At 38.6% G+C, this 24,474-nt stretch overlaps 1 protein-coding gene across 1 annotated transcript; it reads right to left on the bottom strand.

Moving 5' to 3' along the window:
- Nucleotides 1-400: 400 nt before the first annotated feature.
- On the bottom strand, nucleotides 401-24,444 carry CRYZ (crystallin zeta). The gene is made up of 9 exons (XM_045547734.1): nucleotides 24,337-24,444; nucleotides 19,605-19,728; nucleotides 18,038-18,190; nucleotides 13,894-14,057; nucleotides 9,325-9,376; nucleotides 5,130-5,279; nucleotides 2,029-2,130; nucleotides 1,827-1,922; nucleotides 401-1,381 (listed from the first exon to the last, which is right to left on the bottom strand). Exons 2-9 carry the CDS (start codon nucleotides 19,710-19,712, stop codon nucleotides 1,220-1,222), a joined length of 987 nt encoding a protein of 328 aa, XP_045403690.1. The 5' UTR covers nucleotides 19,713-19,728; nucleotides 24,337-24,444; the 3' UTR covers nucleotides 401-1,219.
- Nucleotides 24,445-24,474: the final 30 nt, after the last annotated feature.

The following is a 24,474-nucleotide window of genomic DNA, read 5'->3' as shown; positions in this document are numbered from 1 at the left end:
ACTTGAAAAATTCTAATAGCAAAAACACTTCAGCCATGGCACACACAACCAGAAGCCAATGATATCTTTCAATTTTAGAAATTAGGACTGTTTTCTATTCACTATTGAAGCAGGATACCACATTCAAACCAGAACAAATCAGGTCAAAATAATTAACCATATAATGTAACAAAACACAAGAGGATGCTTTCACATGAAGAAAAACAAAAACAAAAATAACAAATAACCAAACCTTATTTCCTTGAATATAACATTGATGGAAAGATTTCCAAGAGCTCATCCCTTTATTTAGTTTAGATAAAGACTTCCAGCACAGAACACTGTTGGTAAGTAACCATTACATTAGGAGCTATGCAGAAATGATGTGAGCTAAGTACCACACAAACTAGATAAACACAGGTTTTAATTTTCTTCAGAATTTATTGCAGGTTACCATAATATGAAAACAAAAGCAGACCATTCTTAATGTGTCAAATTTGTAAGCTTATTAATTTAAACATATGATTCCCATCACACAAACAAATAACACTAAATCTAGTCTGAAAATCTAATCAATCAAGAAGAAGTATCTATTTGGAGACTATGTGCCTAGCATCATATTGCACCCAAAATATGGCTGATGTCCTTACAGGACATATGGATCATTAGCAATCAACCAAAAATGTAGTGAATATTCTAATATTTTGGTAAATACTGGGAAAACTAACAGATTTCCCTGGACATTGTTTATTCTTGCCTTTCCAAGAGACTTACAGATCCAGATGAAGTTACTTTAAAAAAGAGGTCTTTTTTAGTCCAGAAAATCTCTGAAGTCCAATACAGCTATGGTTAATCAGAGACTAAAGAACCTTCATAAAGATAAGTAAGCTTAGAAATTCATGGAAATCAATCAGTCTTATTTTGAATTAGCATGTTTTAATCAAAGGTATGGAATCAATCAAGGATCAGTTAAGAATTCATGGAATGCACCCCAATGTCAAATGACCACTGGCATGCTATTTCCTACTATAATGACTTTGAGATAGAAAGCACAAAACAATATTGCCAGCTATCAAATAAAGTTTACTCCACTGCCTCTGCTTTCTAAAGAAAAATCTTGTTTTTTCACATAAGAAACTCACTAAATCAAATGAATGTTATCTAAAGCAAAGACAGTGTAAATAAAACTGGGGGAAAGATAACCTCTAATTACATAGGAAATCCATGTAAGAATTAATCATCATAAGAGAAGAATCATTTTCCCAGCAGCCCCACTGCCATGAATGATATTTTCATGAGCCTGGGCTACCTTCTCCAATGGATACTGAGGACCTATTACAGGTTTCAACCAACCAATTTCCATTCCAGCTTGAAGGGCTGCTGCAAATTGCCGAAATTCCTCCTAAGAAAAAGAAAAGATTTTTTTTTTTGTAGTGGATCATATGACTTAATTTTCAGAAGCATTAAAAAACTTCAGAATCTATGAGTTATGCCATAAAGAGTCTCTTACAAATGTGCCACTTTTGTCAGAATGTATATATAACTTGTCCAGAGCTATAGAAAAAGCAGTTCTCTTTAGGGTAACCACAAATCATATTTGCCTGGGACACTGTTAGTTTACAAATACCTATTTCCTAAAATAATTACTAATATAATAGTATCCCTTTTCTTTCACAAGTGTCCTGACTTGGACACTGTTGCTCTAGTTACCCTTCTGGTGACTAATCCTTACGAAGTCCTCTAGTCATATAACTAAGTTTAACATCTACGTAAACTTTCGGTCCACCTAACTAGGCAAATTGTACCAATGTTTCAGTTACCAAAATCAGACATACTTCTCTTCCTACCTTGGTTGAGGAAAAGAAAGTAACTCCCATTACACTGCACTCCTTTACCAGGATGTCCCGTGGGTTTATTTCAACAGTTCCTCTGCTGCCAACAATCTATTATGAAAACAACACATCTACAGTTAAAGATTGCTACAAAACAGTGTTAAATTGTGATAAAACTTTAAAGAGGTTAAAAAAAAAAAAAAAGAAAAATACTTACTATTATTCGTCCTCCACGTGACACAAGACTCAAATCCTTGTCAAGATTTACATTAGCTAACATTTCAATAATCACATCAATTCCTTTCTCACCAACTGATTTCTACATAATAAAAGACAATGCAGAGTAAGATAACAAGTGAAAAACTATAAAATAGCTCTTACATGTACCACATATTACAGAAATGTGTTTCAAATGACATATAAAATGCTACATTTTTAAGATTAACAATACAAACTTTAAAATGACCTAATTTAATTATATAATGATGATGTAATTCCAAGATACCAGCCATAACATCTAAAATGATAAATATTTATGCTACATAAATTGTTGTAATGAAATAAAACTTGTTTGGAATTTTCAGGTGCTAGAGACTCAAGTGGAGTATAAAATACTTTTCCTTTAGCTGAAAATTTTCTATCTTCAAAATGAACCTCATAAAGAAACAAACAACAAATCAAAAATCCAAAACTCCCAAGGGGATCCCATTTTTATTAAAAAAACAAAAAGCAAAGAAAGCATTATGCAATTCATCCATGTAACAAAAAAATCTATACCCCCTTAACATTTTGAAATAAAATTTTTAAAAAAATCATTGCTGTTTGGTTTTGCAGGTATTATTTTGGGGTGGGGGGATGTGGTTTTGTTCTAAATGATTTACAATCTGCCTAACACACTAGTTCTTTTCTTTTGGGCTTTTGGACGTTGGTTCCCAACATCCAAAACTTGCTCTTAAGAAACACATACATATAAAATACAAAAATGAATCTACATTATATTCATTTTACTTTAACCAAAAAAATGAATACCTGTGCCAGGGATTGTGCTAGGTACTGTGAATGCAAGATGGACACAGGGACCTCCAAAGAAAGCAAAGCTAGGGAGAAAGATGGTAGATATTACAGTCATAGTTATAACGTAATGGGCTAAAGTGCTGCATTAGCAGAAATAAACCATATAGAGAAAAAAAGTTAAAGTCTGATTGCCAGCACTGGTCAGAGAAAGTTCTACAGAGATGATAACCTGGGCCCCGAGGGATGATTAATAGTCTCCCAAGTAAAAAGAAAGGAAGATGAGCAAGGGGAAGCTAGATATGAGGCAGAGTCAGTCTGGACCAAAGAAAAGCGAAGATGTCAGGGACGGAGAACACAGGGCTGGAACAGGAACAGAGCTGGAGTGTGTAATCAGAGGAGGAGGAGCGCACGGAGGGGAAGGGGTTGGTGAAAGGAGAAATATGAGTTGGTACAGATCATGAAAATATAGTGAATGTACCATTAAAGGATTTGGACTTTTTTTTTGCAGTTGTTCATTAATTCTTGTGTCAGGCACTGTTTTAGGCACTACAAGTGCAGTAGGGAACAAAAGAGGCAGAAATTCCTCTCCTCACAGAGCTTTCATTTTAATTATTTCTGGAGATCTTTTTTTTTTACGTGGGGGGGGGGCAAAAAAACTCTGCGCACAGTAGAAAATATAGAAAGGGATATTAGCCAGGTTATCAATAATAGTTAAGGCTGGAGAAATTCAGGCCTAAACTCAGTCACAGTGGTGAATGGAATGGAGAAAAAGAAGTGCATTTGACAGGCAAGTCACAGATGGCACTGATACGATGGGGTGACCAACATGCTGGGTGGGAGAGAGAATGGTGATTAAAGGACAGGAATAAAAAATGAAATGAGGGTTTCTGTTGTGGGTGAACAGATGAGTGGCAATGTCTAGTAGGCTGACGGCATGAAGAACCCAGGCCAAAGACAGTGTTGGAATCAACAGCATGTGGGTAATAACTGAAGCTGTGGGAGTGTCTCACACACTCACATCCTGACCAGGATGAAAGTCTAGCACCAGGGAAGATGAGCGACTAAGGGGAGAAAACCTAAGGAACGTCAGTATTAAATAATATGAAGAGGAAGGAGACTGCAAGTAAACAGTCAGGAATGTAAGAAGAGAGCAAGTTTCAAGGAGATGTGGTCAGAGTCACATGCTCCTGAAAAATCGATCAGGACGAAGACCGAGTCAGGACCGCGGACTGATAATTAGGAGCTTATCTGTGACCTCTGAGAAGCAGTTTAGGTAGTTGGGATGCAAGCAAAACTGCAGTGGGAGGTAAGGAAGGAAAAGCATAAGTACTCACTACTGCTTCAAGAAGTTTGGTGGTAAAGAGAGGAGAGAAAAGGGGGGAGTTAAAGGTTAATGGAATGTTTCTGACAATGGGAGAGACCTAAGCGGAAGGAAATCAGTGGAAGGGATGGAAGCTACCCTCAAGGCCTTGAAATTAGATTATGGGTAAACAAAAGCATACTCTTAACTTGCCATTTTTCATCTTTGTAAATATTCTTGGATAATGGTATCAGGAGTGAGTACTACGTTGGAGGTTCCCTGGACATATAACAAAGTGCCTTTCTTCAGTTTTTTGGCAAGACGATTTAATGGTAATAAACTCTCATTCGTATTTTTCCTCTAGGAAAAATGACCTAGTTTCTTTAGTAATGACCTAGTTTACATAGTACTTAGTACCTGGGAAATTCTAATTCTTTCTAGCATGAGGAAGTAGTTGAGGATTAGCAAAGCAATCAGTTTAATAAACTTCTTCTATAGTACAGAGGAGGAACTTCAGAATCTGCTTGAATTCTATCATATGCAACAACTAAATACCACCTCATCACTTTCGATACAGTTAACAAATAAACTTTATTCCTTGGGCTAAACAGATCCAGTTTGTAGTCTGTGGATACCTCACCTTCCATGGAAAGTTCACATCAGTAGAAATTATATTAAGAATACCTCATAGCTACAAATACAAAACTGCAGATTTACTTAAAATGTGATCTGTATTAAAAATCACCAATTTTTATAGCTATAAGACTCTAGAGAGGCTATATTTTATTCAATACACACAAAGAAATGATAGTGAAGGTTTAAAAATCATCTCTGCTTTTTAAATGAATTAAAACTTTTAAACACACATAGACATAAAAATACATACAGGCATTTAGAAAAGGAAGCAAACAACTTTAAGAGAGTAGTTGGTAAAAGCACTTATAAAAAATCATGAGTCTCCAAGAAACAAAGTTTGACTTTTGTAAAATTGTTGAAAATGTTACCTTAATTTTATCAATATAATTAACTTCTTTGTGGTTAAACACTTCGTGGGCTCCATTCTGCAAAACAATCTTTTGTCCCTCCTCAGTACTAGCTGTGCCCAAGACCTTTAAGCCATAAGCTCTCGCAATTTGGCATGCTGCTATTCCAACCTAAAAAACAAAATATTAATATAACCCAGTAGTTACATATTCTCTGCATTCCTGCAAACACTTATTAAATATATACAATGAACTTAACATTCTTATAGGACCTACCCTATCCTTAAGGAACTTAAAGTATAAATAAAGAAATAAGAAAAATAGCTAACTTTCATTGAGCACTTACAATGTTCCAAGTATCATACTAAATACTTTCTACACACTGCTTTAGTTCATCCTTACAATGACCCTATAAGACAGATACTATTATTGTCCCTATTCTACAGATGAGGAAGCTGGAGCTTCAAAATATAACTTCCCCAAGTCACATACAAAGATGGAAACAGGAGCTAGACCAAATCAGACTACAGAACTTAAGTTTTAAAACACCGGCTCAAAATGTTTGCTTAGCATCTGCTTTGTGCAGAAGGTACGGGGTTTAAAGCAGATGATCAGAACATGCTCGCTGACTTCATACTCTAACATGTACATAAAAAATACTAAATAACAAATGTTAAGACTTCTACCATTCAAGAGACAGGTATATAGGCAAATTAATTAATTCATCCATATGTATCTGAACTTTTATTGAGTGTTTACTATGTGCTAGACTTGGCACTTAATGTAAGAAACTTACATTCTAAGGAGGGGGAAGATAATAAACACATGAACAAATAAATTAGTAAAATAAATTCAGAAAATAGTAAGTGCTAAGAAAAAAATAATACTGGCTATTGGGTTAGAAAGAGATAGAAATGGACTATTTAGGTCATCAGGAAAGACTACTCCAAAGAAACGAGACCTGCAGAAAGTAAGGCACAAGGCATGTGAAGGTCTGCACAGTGTAGAGGATGCTATAGGCACAGTGCGTGGCCACAGCTAAGCTGGTGGAGTGGGAACGTACTTGGGAGTGTTCAAAGGACAGAAAGAGGGTCAGCATGGCTCAGGTACAGGGTACATGCGAGAGCATGGAATATGAGGCCAGAGAGGCCGAGTCATACAGGACATGGAACATGAAGGTAAAGGCTTTGGATAATATTAAAAACCATGTAAAACTATTGGAGAGCTTCAGAGGAGAATGATCTGATTGATTTAGGCTTTAGAAAGGTCACTGCAATTATATGGGAGGCACAAAGAAGGTGGAGAGAAAAATGGGAGTAGGAAGATCAGTCGCTATCTGGTATAATAGTCCAAATAAGAGATGAAACTGGCTTGGACTAGGATGGTGGCATTGGAGAGAACAAAAACAAAATGTGGGAAGTGAGAAAAAGAGAAAAATCAAGATGTTCCCTAGTTATCTACCCAGTTAATAACTGAGAGGAAGAAGACTGGACAGCCCGAAGTTTGTGAAATCATCAAGAATTCACTTGGAATATGCTGAGTCACGCTGTGCTGGCCAAGGTGAGGATGTTGAGTAATCTGTTAAATATGGGTATGGACTCAAATATTTGAGTTCAGAGTTGCAAATATAAATTTGAGATTCACTATCTTACACATGGCATTTAAAGCCATGGGATTGGAGGAAATCACTAGAATGCCACATAAATGTGCTTTGTACAAAAGAGAAATAAAAGTAATTTAGGAATGTAGATAAAAGAAGAAATATTTAAGTAACAATACTAGAAAAGATGTGTAATTACATGCCAAATGAATGGTACACGTAAGTGTCATATATATTTAGACCAGAGTTTCTCAAACTTGGCACTCTTGGCATTCTGGGCCGGGCAATTCTTTGGGGGACTAGGCTGTGCATTGCAAAATGTCTACTCACAAGACGCTAGAACCTCCTTCCCCAGTTGTGACAGCCAAAAGTGTCTCTGTCTTTGACATTGCCAAATGTCCCTGAAGGGAAGGAGGAATGATGCACAATCACTCTCTATCGATAACCAGTGACTTAGAAGAAAGACTGGGTTGGGTGAGATAGAAAAGAATTAAATGAAAAATGATGACAGAAACCAATTAAAATTGTAGCAAAATCACAGACTTCCAGGCCTGAAATGGACCTTAAAGATTGTACGGCATATGGTAATGATGACCCTGAACTCAGTAGAGTTATGGCAGGGATTTGACTTAACCAAAGGAAACAAACAAGTACATGGAACTCACTGTGACGAAGGAGAGAGACATCCAATTAGATAAAATACAACACACTATGGGATGAGCATAATTTGAGTGTCTGCTTTAATTTTCAAATTTAAAAAAAAGCAAGCCTCTAATAAAACCACATTTTAAACTAAAGATTTAATGTACTGAAATAAATGTTATCTCCTTATGCTCTCACTACTTTAAAAGGACACGCTCTTTCAAAGGCACTGTTTATTCTACCCTTGACAACAATTACACCAGCAATCCTCCTTCAATAGATTATGGACTATTATGTGTCCTTATTTTTCTTCTACTTATTTTGCTAACCCTAAAATAGGGCACTTCCCATCAAAATATCTGGATAATAGCTGTGTTCATAAATTCCACACCATTTGAAATACACAACATAATCCCAAAGGAATTTGAATTAAATGAGGACAGCAAGTACAAACAGAAGCAAGGCAAAGCCCAGTACTCTGTTTCCCTCTGATAGGGTAGGGAGGATCAGAAGCGCTTCACACACCAGGTTGCCAGCCTATCCCTGCCAGCTGAGGATTTAACAAACTCAGCCAGCTCAGAGAACAGTGTGGATTTTACCTTTAAAAAAAAATCATGGTGCAGCGACTAGGCTTTTTACAAGAGGGTAAAAGGAATACAAAGAGATTTTCTTTAAACTCTCCTCTTCCTACTGAAAATTCTCCCTTCTATACAGAGCACAAGGTGAGCTCTCTGAAAGCTAGGGCAATTTAAATAAATGCATGTGTCTGACTGACCCTTTAGTTATTTAGGGTTAAATTTAATTTAACCCAAAAATAGCCTTTTTACTGAAATTAAACATAGGGAGTTTTGGACAAGGTATCTGTCATATTTTCTCAAGCCCCATAAAGACAATCTTAGTGTTTTATGAAATAGTCTGATCTGTGAAATACTTCAGAATTATCTATTTGAGGTATGCAGGAAGCTAGGTATGAAACCTTGGGGATTCATTTATCTAAAGAAATAGAGAGACAAAATGCACTGAATTCTCTGTATTTCCTGGCCACTTTTAGAGGTAAATTCACATTTTCAGGATATCATTCATTATTCAGGGGATAATGTGCCATTTAATAGGTTATTTCTTTCAATCTACTCCACAGCACTCTGAAGGGGTTAACCAGCTTCCTCAAGGTAAGCATCTAGCTCCAGGCCCTTTATTTTTAAAATTCGAAATCTTGTCTCCAAAATTTCTAAAGCCTCTACTTGTAGGATGGAGGTCATGTGGATTTCTTGTTAAATTCCAACTGCAGAGCTCTAACTTTTCCTCTAAGCTCCTCAGAGACAGATTGGCAGCCGGTTTCTTGAAGAGGTTTCTGACAGCCCTGCATTGGGCGATTTCACTGAAGGGCTTATTTTATACATTCTGAGTCTCCCCCCCACCCCATTAGCATTTTAAGCCACGGGCTGCAGTGTTAAGGACACAGCTGTATACTGTGCACTCCATGAATGTCATCAAAGCGCAGCAGGCAAGCAGGGGAAGGGAGATAGAAAGGATCACAGTGTGGCTTTGCGGTACTGTCTGGGGCAACACAGGTAAAGCTTTAATGAGCCTTAGTTTTCTTATCTAAGGGAATGTGGAATTAATATCAACCTTAAAGAACTGTTTAAAATTCTAAATAAATATTCTTATAACATATGCTACTTGAAGGCAAAAACAAAGGCCAGTTTATCTTGTTCCACACCCAATACAGGTACAAAACCTAATACATACATTCTTGATGGGGTGTCCTATTGAATTTACTCACCAAGAAATGCCAAACTAATGACAAAAAAATCACCTTCAGAAGATCAAATTTGAAAAAGCTTTATTACATAAAGGAAAAAAAGCTCCCTTGATTATATTTATAAATTTGGCTTTTAAAAATGACTTAAAGAACTATACTGTGAAACTCATAAACCCAAGCTCATTTAAAAATAAATTTAAAAAAATACTTACTCCTCCACTAGCCCCATGAACCAGAACGGTTTCTCCAGCTTTCGCACGGGCACTGCAAAAGAAAGCAAAGGTTCCATCACCTTATTTTGTTGAAGCTGATTAAGCTCAAGTGTTTTTCATTATCTTTAAGGAATTTCTACCTGTACTCCAGCCAACATTTGCCCAAAGAGCAAATGCATCCTGATATACAGCCCAAAATATTCTCCAAGCTCCACAGGATCAAACAATGTCTCTTCAGAGCCCCAGATAAAGGATAAACCTTCAGTTCATTGATTTCTTCAATTAAATGTTTACTGGGAGTCTTTATGTGCCTGGACTATGCTGGATGCTGGAATCACAACATGGTGCTACCTCTGAGAGCTGCAGTCCTGGCAGGTAAGTTAAGTGAAACTGCTGAGCCTAGAGAAACTGGAGTCTCTCGTTCCCACACAAAGTGCCTCTAAGCAGGTTTCTTAGAGCTCAGTCTTTATTCTGTGGTCCAGAGTAATGCCCAAGAAAAAACATAGCAGCTAGACTATATTTTCCCAGCGGTAAAAAAAAATAGTTTTACTTCTCTATGCCTTTGAACATTACGTTACACCAGCTTCTAAGCTCCCATTTTAGAAAGGAATGCTGAGTCAGCAATGGTAGAAGACTAAGAAATACAGTAACTGCTGTCATGGAGGTTCCCATGTCACTCCCTAAAATGCCCAGATCCTCTGGTGAAATGACACATTCTTTTTACTTCCAGTTCATGCTGCCACTTTTTTATTATATTCTGAAAACAAGGAACATGCAGCAAGACAACGGGGGATGCTTTGCTATTTCAGATGGACAAGTGCTGATGTCCCAAGCCAGCAGATGCTGTGTGATCCCAATCTGACTCTCAGCGGGGCTCTCTGACTTCCTAGAGCCATGTGGGGTGGCTACACTGCAGAGACGCTACATTCAGTAAGGCAGTGAGAGCACAGTAACCCGGAGCCCTGCTCAGGGCTGCGTGCCAACAGCTGACACTCGGCAGCAATGAGCAAGAAATGAAGCTTTCTCTCTCTAACACTTGCTTGGAGTTAAGGGGATTGAGGAAAATGAGTTAAATTGAGGGCTTGAATGATAAACTGAGATCACTATTACCAAAACACTTTGACATTTTAAAAAGTAAAATACAAATGTTAAGGGAATAAGATTATTAACGTTAAACTATGAGACATGAAACATCGCCCAATAATTTTTTTAAAAAATCTTATAAACAACCCCTCAAACACTAAGAACACATTCCGCTGAATCCCCAGGCCTGGGGTGAGTGGGGAACACCAGGCAACCCCTCGCCTGACTCCCCACTACTGTAATCCTCCTATCCTTGCACAGAGTCATCGTGATGGTTAATTTACGTGTCAACTCGAATGGGCCAAGGTACCTGGATGTTTCTGTGATGGTATTTTATGAATGAGATTAACATTTACATTGGAAGATTTTGAGTAAAACAGATTACCCTCTACACTGTGGGTGGGCCTCATCCAATCAGTTGAAGGCCTGCACAGAACAAAGACTGACCTCCCCTAAGCAAGAGGCAATTCTGCCAGCAGACTATCTTTGGGCTTACCAGCAACTCCTTCTTGTGTCTCCAGCCTGCTGACCTACCCCATCAGATTTTAGACCTGCCAAGCCTTCATAGTTTCATGAGCCAATCCCTGAAAATCAATAAATCTGTGTGTGCATGTGTGTGCACAGATTGGTTGACTGATTTAAAGGAATCTATCTATATAGGTTTGTACCCACCCACGCACACACACCACACCCTGTTGGTTCTGTTTCTCTGGAGAACCCTGACTAACACCGTCCTCTTCCTCTGGGGGTCACAGCAGGGGCTCTCCTGTACCCTGCTGTCTCCTAGTCACTGAAAACTCCAGTACCTGGGTACATAGGCTTTCTCTTCCACCCCAAATCCAGCTCAATCTAGGAGATTCAACATTTACCAGGAAGGAAATCTTGCATCACATCACACTGCCTGGATTCTCCTCCACTTTAGTCACTCTCTCCCAGGGCTAGATTTGGTACACACCAGCAACCATTCGACCTGAGAAATATCGGACACCAATAACCAATATTTATGACAGTAATTTCCTATCCTAATTCTGTAAAACCATGTTCTCTCAAAACCTTTTCAACACCACAGACTGTTCCATTTCTGTCCGTTTGTACTCTCTCTCTCTTCAGTGCTCTCCTTTCTTCTGAACTATTCCATTTTGCCATCAATATTCCAGCCCTGGATTAATGTTAAAATCTAACTTCTTTGATATTTTATCCAAGTAGCTAAATACTATGGAAGAAAATAACATGACCATTCATTTTGGAGCCATTTCAATTCTGATACTCAGAAGATCACTTTGCTTCCTACTTAATTATGAAAAGTGAGGCAATCACATAAAAGCTCCCTCAACATGCCACCTCCCTATCCACAGACTTCTTCGTAATTATGCCATCTTTATCCCTTCTAGGTTTTATGGATGAGCTGTCCTTTAGATACTGGAAGCCAACCATAACTCCTAAGTCCTTTCCATCTTGCCTTATGCAGGACCTTGTTTCATCTGCCACTCCTCCCTCTCTGCTAGATCCTTTCTTAGCTATAAACATGTCCAAGTCTTGTCTATCCTTAAAAACTCATTTTTTCCCCATACTCTTCTCAAATAACCTTCTACTCTCTCCTTTCTGTCTCCTCCATTTTTGAAAGGAGTAGTCTCCATTCAAGGGACTGATTTCCTGTTCCTTTCTCAATCTGCTCAATTAAGCCTCTGTCCCACCACCCTACTGAAAGGAGCTGAATATATTCACCAATGACCTCTTAATTGCTAATCCCAACTGTTATTTTTTCTGAACAGACCTCACTTCTGCATTTGACAGCTGGCCTCTCTCCTTAGTAGCAACATCCACTATTACTCCTAACACTACCAGCATTGATTGAACATACACTCTGTGCCATTGCCATACTAAGAACTTTATAAACATTGCGTCATTTAATTGTTACCACACCCCTGGGAGGTAGGTGCTATTATTATCTAAGGTTTTCAAATCAGTAAACCGCAGCTGAGATGGAGAAGTAACTTGACCAAGGTCATACAGCTAGTACTAGGTGAAGACATTACTGAGGCCCAGGTCTTTTTGTTTTCAAAGCCCACACACTCAATGGGTACCATGACCTCTGGACACTCCTGGCCTCGGGATCCACTCCTTTGGTTCTCTTAGGACTTCATCCCCTTCCTCTGACTACACTCTGAAATGCTGATGTTCACTGGGGTTCTATTCTCATTTCAGCACTCTTCTCACTCCCACAGGGATTTCAATCACTTTTCATCTTGTAAACTCTCACCTACACGCTGATATCTCCAAACTTATATCTCTGGCCTTCAAGCTTCAGATTCTTTTATCCAGCAGGCTACTGGACTTCTCTCTCACAATTTCTAGTCCAAAACTAAATAGAGCTTCCCTTTGAAACTTTCTCCCCCTTTTCTTTGTCACAGTTAAACAGGACTCAAGGTAGAAAGCCATAAGTACTCTCAAACTCTCCTCACCCTCAATCTCCACCTGCAAACAATCACCAAATATTAATAGCTGGCCTCTCTTCTCCACCTCTGCTAGAATGACCCTCGCTCTGGCTCATGAGTGTTTTGCCTAGAGGGGACTCCTCTAAGACCCTCCTATCTCTCTCCCCATTCCTGTCCTCAAATCTACCTTTCACAGAGCAGGTAAGTGATCTTAATAAAACACAAATGCGACAATAGCACTCTTCTGAAAAATATATTTCATGACCCCCAACCCATTACAGAACAATGAGTGAGCTCTATAATCTAGCTTTGTACAACCTTAATCCTACCTATTTGATGACAGCTAACATTTATTAAGAGATTACTATGCTCCGACCTTGCTCTTTACCACAAAAATCTTCTATCCAACAAAACCAAATTGCTACAGCAATCCCCACACACCATGCTGTTTTCCCCATATGCCATGCTATTCCCATTGTCTAGAAGGTCCTCTCCCCTCCCAGGTATCCTTCCCCAGGGGAATTCCCTCTAATCCTTTTCAAATACTTCGTGGATTTGACTAAAACACAATTATAGATTGTCAGATGCCAGTCATGATGTCAGATGCCAGTGGGCCTGGGAGTAGGACCTCACATTGTACTTTTAACTTGCTGCCCAGATGATTCTAATGAGTAACAAGATTTTTTGAACCATGGCTTTAGAACAATCCAGGTCTTATACTTGATCACCACAGGCACATCCCTTGTGACCCCATAAATCCCTATGTACCTCTCTGCCACTGTACTTTTCACATTCTATGTAAATATTATTACTTCTATTTCTATTTCCCTTACTAGACTGGGAGCATCTTGAAGACAGTGTTTGCTCTTCTTTGTATCCTCAGTGATTAGCATGATCCTCCAAATGAGCACAGTTTCCACTTCATAAACGTTTAATGGTAAGTAACCAGTAACCAAAAATAACAGACGGGTGAATGGATGATGGTAGAGAGGAAGGCAGTTAACACCTTCTTTGGTGTTGGCTATAACATTGACAGAGTGTGTTATTTTACCTGTGGATCAGAGCTCGATAAGCACTAAAATATGGGATACCGATGGCAGCTCCTTGTTTAAAGTCCAGTTTTTCAGACAGTTTGTAAACAGTGTGGTCTGCTGCAAGAACATACTCTGCATAGCCCCCAGAGATTGTGGCGGTGGTGAAAACTCTGTCACCTTTCTAGGGGAAGAGACAAATGCATCGGGGCTTAAAAATGACATCAAAATGGGTGCAATCCTTTCTAATGCAACCTTTATAATAAGAAGTAAGTATTTATATACCACATTCTACGTCTTAGGGTCTCATAAAAACAACTTTAAAATACTGAACATTTTTAGATGCCCTATTAATGGGAACCAATGGGGAGAAAAATTAAAGAAAACAGAAAAAATGAAAGAAGAACCCTTCAAATGGCATAATAATGTTGCTGGTAACTGACTTTTATTGATAGCTTACTATGCCAGGCACTACATTAAGTATCTCTAGAGTATTCTCTAATTTGATCTTCATGACAGCCTATGAGAGGGGCACTTTTATTATCTCCACTTTAGATTAATCCCACTACACAGATGAGGAAATCTAGGGACAAAGAAGTTCAGTAATTTCCTCAGATGAAGCAGTCAGTAAATGGCACTCAGAGCAAACTGTTATTTTTTTGCCTCCAATACTATGGAGAACAAATAAAATGTTTCCTCCACATACCAACCACCTGTTGTAAATCCTTTCTACGGCTTTCCCCACTCATGCATTGTCGGCATTTTTCACGCATACACCCAAAAGCAAGAAATCATGCCAGGATCCAAGCAGCGGGGTAAGCCAGGACAGGTTTCCTCACTGGTCGCAGCACCAGGAACACGGTAAACTCTCACTGAATGTCTACTAGACCGTAGCTATTGAGAATCAGATGCATGACTGAGGGTGAGGCAATGCACTCGCCAGGCATCATAGGTCTAATACATGATCTGCATGCTAGGGAAAACTAGACTGCCCACTGCAACTGCCTGCTCTAACTCATTCTTGAAAATACGTAAATATTCCCTGGAATAGGCAAACTATTAAGCCAATGACTGCTTAGTGTACTTTAATGAGTCCTGTAATAAAGAAATCTCAAAATGTAACAGCACTGTGCAGTGGGATAGAGACAAAAAAGATTCCAAAAGGCATCTAAGAGTCAAAGACAAGCATCACCACTTCATAGTGTTGCCTACAAATGGTCAAGTATGACTAGGTTAAGATTAATCTTGTTTTTACAATTTGAAAAATATGTTGCACTGATTTCAATATAACTCAAACATTTACTAAGAATCCACTACATGGAAAGAATTACTTTGAGTTCTGTGAGGAAGATTAATAGCAAGACGCTGTCTTTAATTTCAACCATCCTAAACTCTAGGAGAGAGAAGAAAAGGGTAGAAATAATTATAAAGCAAGACACATGATGAGCCATCAAAGACAGGTACAAGAAAAAGAAGGAAATTAAGGATAGCTTCATTAGGAAGCTTGTATTTGAAGTAGGTCTTGAAGGATAGCACAGGATTTTGAAAACTAGAACTGGGTGAAGGAAAAAAGGTCAGCAAAGGAATAGGGGCAGGAATAAATGCTGAGAAACTACCAGCATTTATTTGCAATGAATAAGTAGTCTAATGTATGGTACGTAACAGTTTCAGGAGATAAAATGGAAATAAATTAAAGCTGAAGTGTGAAATTCCTTGAATCCATGTTTGTAAGTTTCAGGTTAATTCTACCAAGCAGATGAACCAATCTGAACAAAGACAGATGCGAGAGCACAGGATGTGCAGAGACAGACAGTTCATTCCTAAAGAAAAACTGCAGGGTGAGAAGGAGCAGGAGATAAAAATGGAAAGACAGGCAGGAGAGAGTATGAAATATTCTTTCATAACAATAAGGAATTTGAAAGGTTTCCATGAAAACTACAAGGAACTAATATAAGAATTAAAATAGAAGTATAAAACAATCAGAATTACAGTCTAGAAAATGATTCTAAAGTAAGGATGGATTCCAGGGGTAAGGAAAGAGGTTGGTAAGTTAAGTATCTTTAGGTAGATAGTGAGGGATGCTGGGTCTCCTTGAGACAAAAGTGGGTGCTGTTGCCCCCACCTTGGTCCTCCCCACCCTAACTCTCCATACCTGGGGGAGGAGGGAACACCCTACAAATCTGCGAATCAGAACTTGGCAGGCCAGCTGCAAAGGAATGCAGAGGACTCTCTGGTCCACAGGCCAAGCAGCATGGGTATCATAAAGTCTGGAAAGTGACCTAGAACCCACATGTGTAGTTAAGGCTCAGGTCATGTGACTCCCAACTGTCCAATCAAAGTGGTTCCATGGTGACCTCTGAACCACAAGGGGGGTCCCTAGCCAGGCACTATAAAATAAGATGCAGACCATACCCAACACCTCCCTCTCTTTGCCCTTCCTTTTGTTTTCCCTGCTGTGACAACGGGTCCAGTTGTCATCTGTGGCATAAGTACCATGCTCTGTAAACCTTTATCTTGCTCTTGTCCTATCTTTCTCTCCTCAATAAACCTCATTTTTGTGCTTGCCTAACTTTGGTATGTCTGGTCACTCTTCAGCCACGAGCGCGCCAAGAACCGACAGTGTCAAACGAAAACCTAACATATCTATTATAGAAATCCAGGTTAGGGGTGTATTAATAGTTAAGTCAAGTAGGTAAGATCATCTGAACTAAACTACCAGTGGGTATGGAAAGAGGAGAGAGAAAACAGTTCTAGTAAAGGAGAGTGAGGAGATAAGCCTCAAACCCAAGAAGTCACAAAACAGTCACCCAAGAGAGAAGTGGGTCTACAGCGAGAAGGGATAAGCTCAGTTTTAGACACACTGACCAAGAGGTTCCTGGAGGTTGACCGTGTGGGTCTAGTGCTCTCCGGCAGAACTTTCTGTGATGATGGAAATGTTCTACATCTGCACTGCACAGCAGGGTAGCCATCAGAGGGAGGGGGGCTATTAAGTAAATGTTGTGGTTTTGACTCAGGAACTAAATTTTCAATTTAAATTTAAGTTAATTTAAATTTTAAATCACCACATGTGACCAGAGACTACTGTTTTGGCTATCACAGATCCAGAGCTTGGCAGAAAATTCTAAGCTATCACATGTGATGATGGAAACTAAGGGAGTGCATGAAAAAGGTACAGAGTACAGAAAGCAGAGGTCTAACTAGGGACTGAGAGCCCTGGGCAACACCAGCACTTGGGGAATATCCAGAGAAAAAGAGTCTTGAAAACGGATGCAAGAGGAAGGGGAGATGTCACAGAAGCTAAAGAAAAAGTTGTTTTTTCTTTTAAGAAAAAGTTAAGTGGCTGAGAGTGTCAAATGTCACAGAGAAGTCAACAAAGATAATGACATAAAAGGGCCCATTAACTCCAGCAATATAGGGGCCATTAGTGACATTAGCGAGAATCCTTTCAGCGCAGAGATTGGGGGCAGAAGCCAGGTTGCCACAGGCTGAGGAGTGGAAAGCTGTGTGAATCTGCCCATCTTCCTGCACAGGGGCACATTAATCTTCTCTGACTTAACCCAATTTTGGCAAATGTGCTGCCAAAGTTGAGCAGGTCAAGTTATTATGAGGAAAGATGCTAGGACATGAGTATACTATGAATACACTGTATGTTTTATGTCTCTTGGCATATAGATAACAAAAGCCCTGATCATAACACTTTCATTGACCTTGGTCTGAGTCAGAGCTCCGAAACTGTAAGTGACCTTGCATTTTCTTCATATTTTACTTACCCTTCAAAAGGACTAATTTTCCTTTTATTTTATGAAGCTAAATTTATAAAAGGAATTAAAAATTCTGTTGGCTAATATATTATCAAGGGTTAGGAGGTAGTATAATTTGTCTGTTTTCTTTCTTTATATAGTTCTATTAAATCAAAAAGATCACAGTTCATTCTGTGGGGACATAAAGACACAGAAATTACCCGGCATCTCTTCCCAACAATGCAAACAAATAAGGCCTCTGGAAAAAAGTAATTTCTTTTGTGACTAGAGGAGTCCCCCAAGTGGCAGAAATTGTGTAGTAGGTCCCTTTAAAACCTTAAATACAGAGACATTTTAAAGCTACGTTCAAATATTTCAAGTAAAAAATATTAAGCCGAAATAGAAATAAATAAAAATGTAATACCTTGAAAGCAGATACGTTATCTCCAACAGCTTCTATTACCCCAGCCACGTCTGAGCCAGGAGTATAGGGTAAGACCGGTTTTCTACTGTAAGTACCAGAGCGAATGTATGTCTCCACGGGGTTGACACCACACGCGTGGACCTTGATTAGAACCTGCGATGACAATGTATTTTAGTTCGCACAGAGCAGTTAGGCAATTGTTCAGCATTACGCCAGGAGTGTGCCGATTATGGAAGCTATGAAAATGGAGAATAAACAAAACAACTAAGTCCTTGCCTTCAACAAGCTCACGCTGTGGTTTTGCAAACCGATATCTAAATAAATGAGACAGAATGGCTTATGCGCTGTATTAAAACATTCTGGGAAAATAATGGAAGAAATATTTAAGGGACACGTGGCAGAGACCTCTGTGTGTTCATCAAACCCATTTCCTCCTCCTCCTGGGTGCACAGGAAGAGCAGTATCTCCTGGCCTCCTTCATGGTTATGAGTAGCCAAGTGACTGAGTTCTAGCCAACGGAATGTGAGCAAAAGTGATGGCAGCCACTTGCAGGCCTGACCCAGAGAAACCTTCCTGGGAAATCCACACTGTGCTTTTCCTCTTTCGTGGAGACCTTGGAAGACAGGGGTTGAAGGTGGTAGAGCCACACGATGGGTCCCTAAATCGCTGCTGGAGGACAGTTAACTACCAGCATTTTAGAATTTTTGAATTTAGTGAATGAGAAATAATTTTTTATTGTTGAACCATTGTGATTTTGAGGTTACATCTATTACAGGGGCTGATTTTACCTTAATTAACACAAAATGATTACCTTACAAGAGTAAGGGAAGGACTTACAGAGGAAGTGGAATTTGAGCTAGGCTTTAAAAGATGAGTAATAATTCTTTAGGAATGGGAGAAAAGGGCTATTTCAGGTAAAAGAAATAGTAGGTACAAACACAGCGGAATGAAAGGGCCTCTTGGGGAAAAGAGGATAAAGTTTGATGTTTTTACAACACTGTATCTCTATACTGACAGGGAGTGATAAGAAATAAATCTGTAAAGATAGGTTATAGCCAAATTGTAAAAACTCTCATAAGGCTTGCTAAGGAAATTAGACTTGGGAGCCATAGAACATACAGTAAATAAAAATGCATAATTTTAAATCAAAAGTATACTGTTAAAGTTATTGGAGATGATTAAACTCTATACTTAAATTCTCATACATAAAAAAGTATGAATGCAGAAATGTTTTCCCACCACACACAAAATAAAAACCATGAAAGTTTATAACTTATTAAAAACTACGTATGACTCCATTCAGAAAAATCCAATTACTGCACCACATAGACGATTCTCTACTTCAAAAATTTTCTTATAACCAGAGGTTATTGCTTTTCACATGTCTACTTCACTAATTATCAGATTTATGTTAACTTTGTCATAATTCATACAAATAAATAGTGTAAATTTTGTCCTAATTCAGTGTCTTAAAAATCATTGTGAGTCTGTTTATTTTGAACACTAACTATGTGTGAAAGACTCACTCTCAGTGTAATTATGGCCTGAATTAAGTAATTATTTCCACCTCAAAGTCTTTTGGACTCGGTATAGCAACATCTGACTGGAGCTTCAGCACTTCTGGTCCACCAAATTGGAAAACTCTAACAGCTCTCATCAACTTCTGTGCAGCCATCACGGTGATCTAGAAGCTAAGAAAAAAAAAAAAATTAATGTATTGTCGTATATCCAGGCTATTAGTATGTTTTTTCCTCTGGAGGGAGCAGATCAATTTTTCAAATAACAATTTAAATCATGAGCTTATTACTGACCTCATTTCATGTTTAAGGACCTTTCATCTTAAAAATCCTTCAGCTACAAAGCAAAATACTACATCCTGTAGAGATTCAGTGCCTTCAACAAGGGAATCAAACATGCAAACAAAAACATCTGGACAGACATAGCATGATACCATATCTAAGGTTTTCTTTTGTGTAAGTGTGGGTTGCAACATCTTGGAAATTTTAGGAGCTAATTTTTATTAACATTAGATGAAAAGACCTCCTTTTGTTAGATTATGAAATATTGTAAACATATTTCAAGTATAAAGAAATATAAACATACTTACCTGACACATAGTTTTAATAAATCTTAACACTTTAAACATCTAAAACTTTCTAGATATAACTGAAGCCTCTTCTACCCATGCCCAAATCCATTTCTGGCCCACCCTTTTAAGAGGTGACTATAACCATAAATGCAGTGTTCATCATTCCGAAGCATTTTATATCACTACTAAATGTGTATGCATTGGTAAACAACATGTGCTATTGTTTTGTATATGTTTAAACTTTATTTAGGTTGGATGATACTGTATTTAATTCTGCAATTTGCTTTTTCCTTTCAGCACTAAGTTTTGAGATTTATCGATGTTGAAACACTTGGCTTTATGCATTTCATTCATTTTAGTAAAAGGGGAAAAACATTAAAAACTAACAAACTGCTCAGCATGCAATCTTTATAAATTATAAGCGCTCAGTTAACCTTTCTGTCCTACCACGCTTAATATAAAACTGAAAAGAAGACCCAAGAGTTAAACTCTAAGAAAGGGCAAAGAACATTTGTATATAAAATTACACAACTTTGGAAAGACTTTTGTAGCTGTAAATATCTAATGAGAGGGTTTTGACTATATCCTCATAATTTTATTTGTAGATTACTATAAATTTATTGAAATTAACCAAATCAAATATTGTTAGATTCTGCCACCATGTAAAACATCTTCCTCAACCACAAGCACTTTAAACATAAGAAAGAGTTGCAGAAACCAGCACCTGAGATAAAAGGATTCAAGTTTTTACTGTACCAGAGCTTAGCATAGGACTACCCAGAACAGAGCCCATACCAGCTATAAAATGTCATTCAATTTACAGGGGAGAAATCAAAAGCATTTTGGTGGTGTTATTGATGGAAAGTTCTTGATATAATTAATCAAAAGTTTATGTCATTTTAAAACCCTTAAAGTTAAAATGATTTAATACAGTGCCTAGCACAAAGAAGAAAGTGACATTTCCAAAGGTTGTTTAGCAATGATATATCCGGCAGGGCCGTCCTCAGGAAAACGAAGAGGGGCAGAAGCAGGTGAGGGCATAAACCAACAGCTAGGCAGTCTCTGAGGAGGAGACATCTTCTGTCAAAATGACAGACCAGGAAAAGGCAGCCCAGTCCTATCCAGCACTGTACTTCTATTCAGATCTTTACTCAAGCTGGGAATTTCTTAGACAAGAAAGTAAAGTCTAAAGAAAATTCTAAAAGAAAAAGAAAAGGTTGCCCAGATCAGAGTTTTCCACGGTGGAAATAAGAACAGAGCTTTTTTCTTTTTTCCTGCTTGTTTTCAACATGATGTTATGGAAAGAGTGTGGGCTTTGGAGTATGACAGCTCTAGCTATGATTCCCAGCTATCCCATAGTCTTGGGCAAGGCAGTCAACTTTTAGAGCCTCCGTTTCCTCATCTGAAAACTGGACTCCCACTCAGAGTTACTGTGCTGGAGGCACGGCAAACACCAAGCACAGAACTTGGCAACTGTATGTAGTAGACAGCATTATGTTTTCCCTTCTATTCTTCTTTTCAATTTCTTATTCATAAAAATATACTTCATTCTATAATTCTATAACCATCTTCTAACCCTGAAAGAATTCAGTCTAGGTAATCATTTAAACAAAACATTATCACCAAACATTGGTTGTTATTCATTCAACATGTATTTTCTGAACATTAACTGTATCCGAGGCACTGTGCCAAACCGAGAGAACACAAAGGGCAAAGAGAAAATGCCCCACCCCACACACCCTCAGCTCTCACTCACTCTCACACACACACAATGTAAGATGTTTAGCTCTTTTTCCACTTTCAATATCTACTTATTTCCTACTTATTTCTTTCTTTCAAACACTGGCATCTATCTTTCCACCAACAGACATCACTATTATCTTCAAAAAACTGGAGCAATAATAAAAGCAAAATTATTCTGAAATAGGATCTGTATCTTGTATCTAACACATACATTTTTCCCCTACATTTTGGCATTGGCTAAGCTGGGAGAAAGGAAAGAGTCCCAACCTTAAAAATGGATTTGGAAGACCACTTGCCTTACCCAGTTCTACCACATTTTCCTCTCCAGCCTGTAAAGAGAAGGGGCATGACCTTGACAACACTATCTTCCACTTTGCTGCTGTTGATCTTATTTCCCACTGAGCTTTGCCATTCTGATTGATAAGGCTCTAATCTGCACTTATGATCTCTGATTGATAAGGCTATAATCTGCACTTAAGACCTTTGAATTCAACTACCCACAGGATCATCATGTTTCATAACACAAGTGATATGTCAAAGGGAATTATAAAAATAAAATAACATGGCATACTAATAGCAATTAAGATAATTGTAAACTCCTGTGATATCTGATTTTTTTCTAAAAACCGTAAGTCTTTCACCTCCACTTGCACAACAGGTAAAGAAGCAACAGTTATTAAAACTGTTATTTTATGCAGAAGTAAAAAATAAAATTACCATCCATCTTGAAACATCACAAGAGGTTTAAGGGTCACACAGAAGCTAAGCTAGAACCCAAGTCGTATACTTAAATGTTGTTAGCTGATTTTTTAAAAAAATTTTTTAAACTTACTGCACAATCCTTTTTATTTCATCCTTTGAAATGCTGGCAGAGAGAACCCTTAATTTCTTAGTAATAAACTTTATAATAATGATAGTGAGACAGATTGGGCTAGAAATGTAAAGTCAAACTAACCTGGAGGTAGAATCACATATTTTATGATAAAGGCATCTGCTAAGAGTTTGAAATTTCTCAAATGCCCATAAGTCAAAGAATGTAGTAGAAATACAAACGACATGATTCCATTAGGAAAATTAATACTTTTCTTTTCTTTTGTAGCAACTTGGATGGAAAATTAATACTTATCTATAAAATGGGGATAGCACTCCCTAGCATAGGATCCTTCTGGAGATTAACTGCAACAACACAGGGAGAGTCCTTCACAGCAGGCCTATTATACAGTAAGCTCTATATTATTCAGACTAAATTATTCGTGGTCTCAAAATGGACAAGGCAGGGCTGTCCATTGCTTGTATGTTTTAATTAAACTGTGCTTTAAACAAGTTTTTCTACCTTAAAAAGTTTATATCAAATATAAACTTTTAAAAATTACTTAGAGTACATTGGGTTAATTTTTGGTTTTACCTTTTACCTTCGAAATATTATAAACTATACTTTATAAATTTAGGAAATCTAAAATTCTTCCTCAGTCATCTTTCCCAGGCTATGCTTGAATGCATTTGATTTAAATGAAAATTAAAGGGATGAGGAAAATGTTAGAAGTATATTTTAACATAGAATGAACAGATCAATTCACAGAGCCAGAGCAAAAGCACATTCTAAGAACATAAGTAAAATTAATTAAGAATTTCTGGCAAAAAAAATCTTTTAATGAAAACTTGACAAGAGAATCAATCATTACAAAATGTGCTGCTGTTAATCAAGAGACTCATGTAAGCATATCGTTTATTCTTATTAACCTGGGCATGTAAAAAAGAAAAAAAATTACAAGTGGGCAAAGAGAAGCCTTTTCCTAGCTGTGTGATTTTGTCAGGTTACTTCCCTGGTCTGAATCTCAGGGCACAGCCATTTTCCCTTAGCTGTGCACAAGCAGTCCAAACTTCAGCCTTAGTAACTGAGTCTCCTCTGGAAACTCTGTAAACATCCAACGACATGTTAACAGGGTCTTTTGTAATTTTTTTTCCTTTTCTAGGTGGGGGTCACAGGGTCAACAAAACTATAAATTTCTCTCCAAAAATAAGACTGCAACCCTGATGGCGAAGCTGGAGGAAGGGCGGGCGGAAAGAGTCCTGAGAAACCTGCAGGTGCAGGAACCTAAGGGGAGAAATCTCCCCCAGCCGGGCTGAGGCCGGGCCGGCGGTCTGCGGCGCTGCCCGCGGGGAGAGTGTAGCGGGCGGCGGGGAGCGGCGCGGGGAGCGCCCCCGGGCACCCCGTGGTGTGCCAGCCGACCCGCAGGTCCCACTGGAAACCAGGGCTAGGAGCCCAGTACCAGCAGGTAAAACTCCCCCGGTGTTTTGCAGAACGGAACTGCAGCCCCTGGAGTGCGAACGGCTTCGGTCGCGAACTCCGTACGCGTGGGTCGCGCGCAGGAAAGGAGTGCAACCAACATCAAGCTCGGTTCTACTTGAAGAGCGGCGGGGAGATTCGCTGCCTGAACAACTAAGGAGCTCTTTTAAAACCACTTACCGGGCTCTGGAGCAGGAAACAAAATTTGCAAGGACTCCTTAAGATTCCACAGACGACCAGCTACGCAGTCGCCAACTTTTGCAGGCGCCGCCTCGCCCGCGCGCCTCTCCCCGCCCCGAAGAGAGGGCGCAATAATCT

This window comes from Lemur catta, chromosome 3 (assembly GCF_020740605.2).
Source record: "Lemur catta isolate mLemCat1 chromosome 3, mLemCat1.pri, whole genome shotgun sequence".
Classification (NCBI taxonomy): domain Eukaryota; kingdom Metazoa; phylum Chordata; class Mammalia; order Primates; family Lemuridae; genus Lemur; species Lemur catta.
The sequence above is the reverse complement of the archived record's forward strand: the minus strand, read 5'-3'. Positions and strand labels throughout refer to the sequence as shown.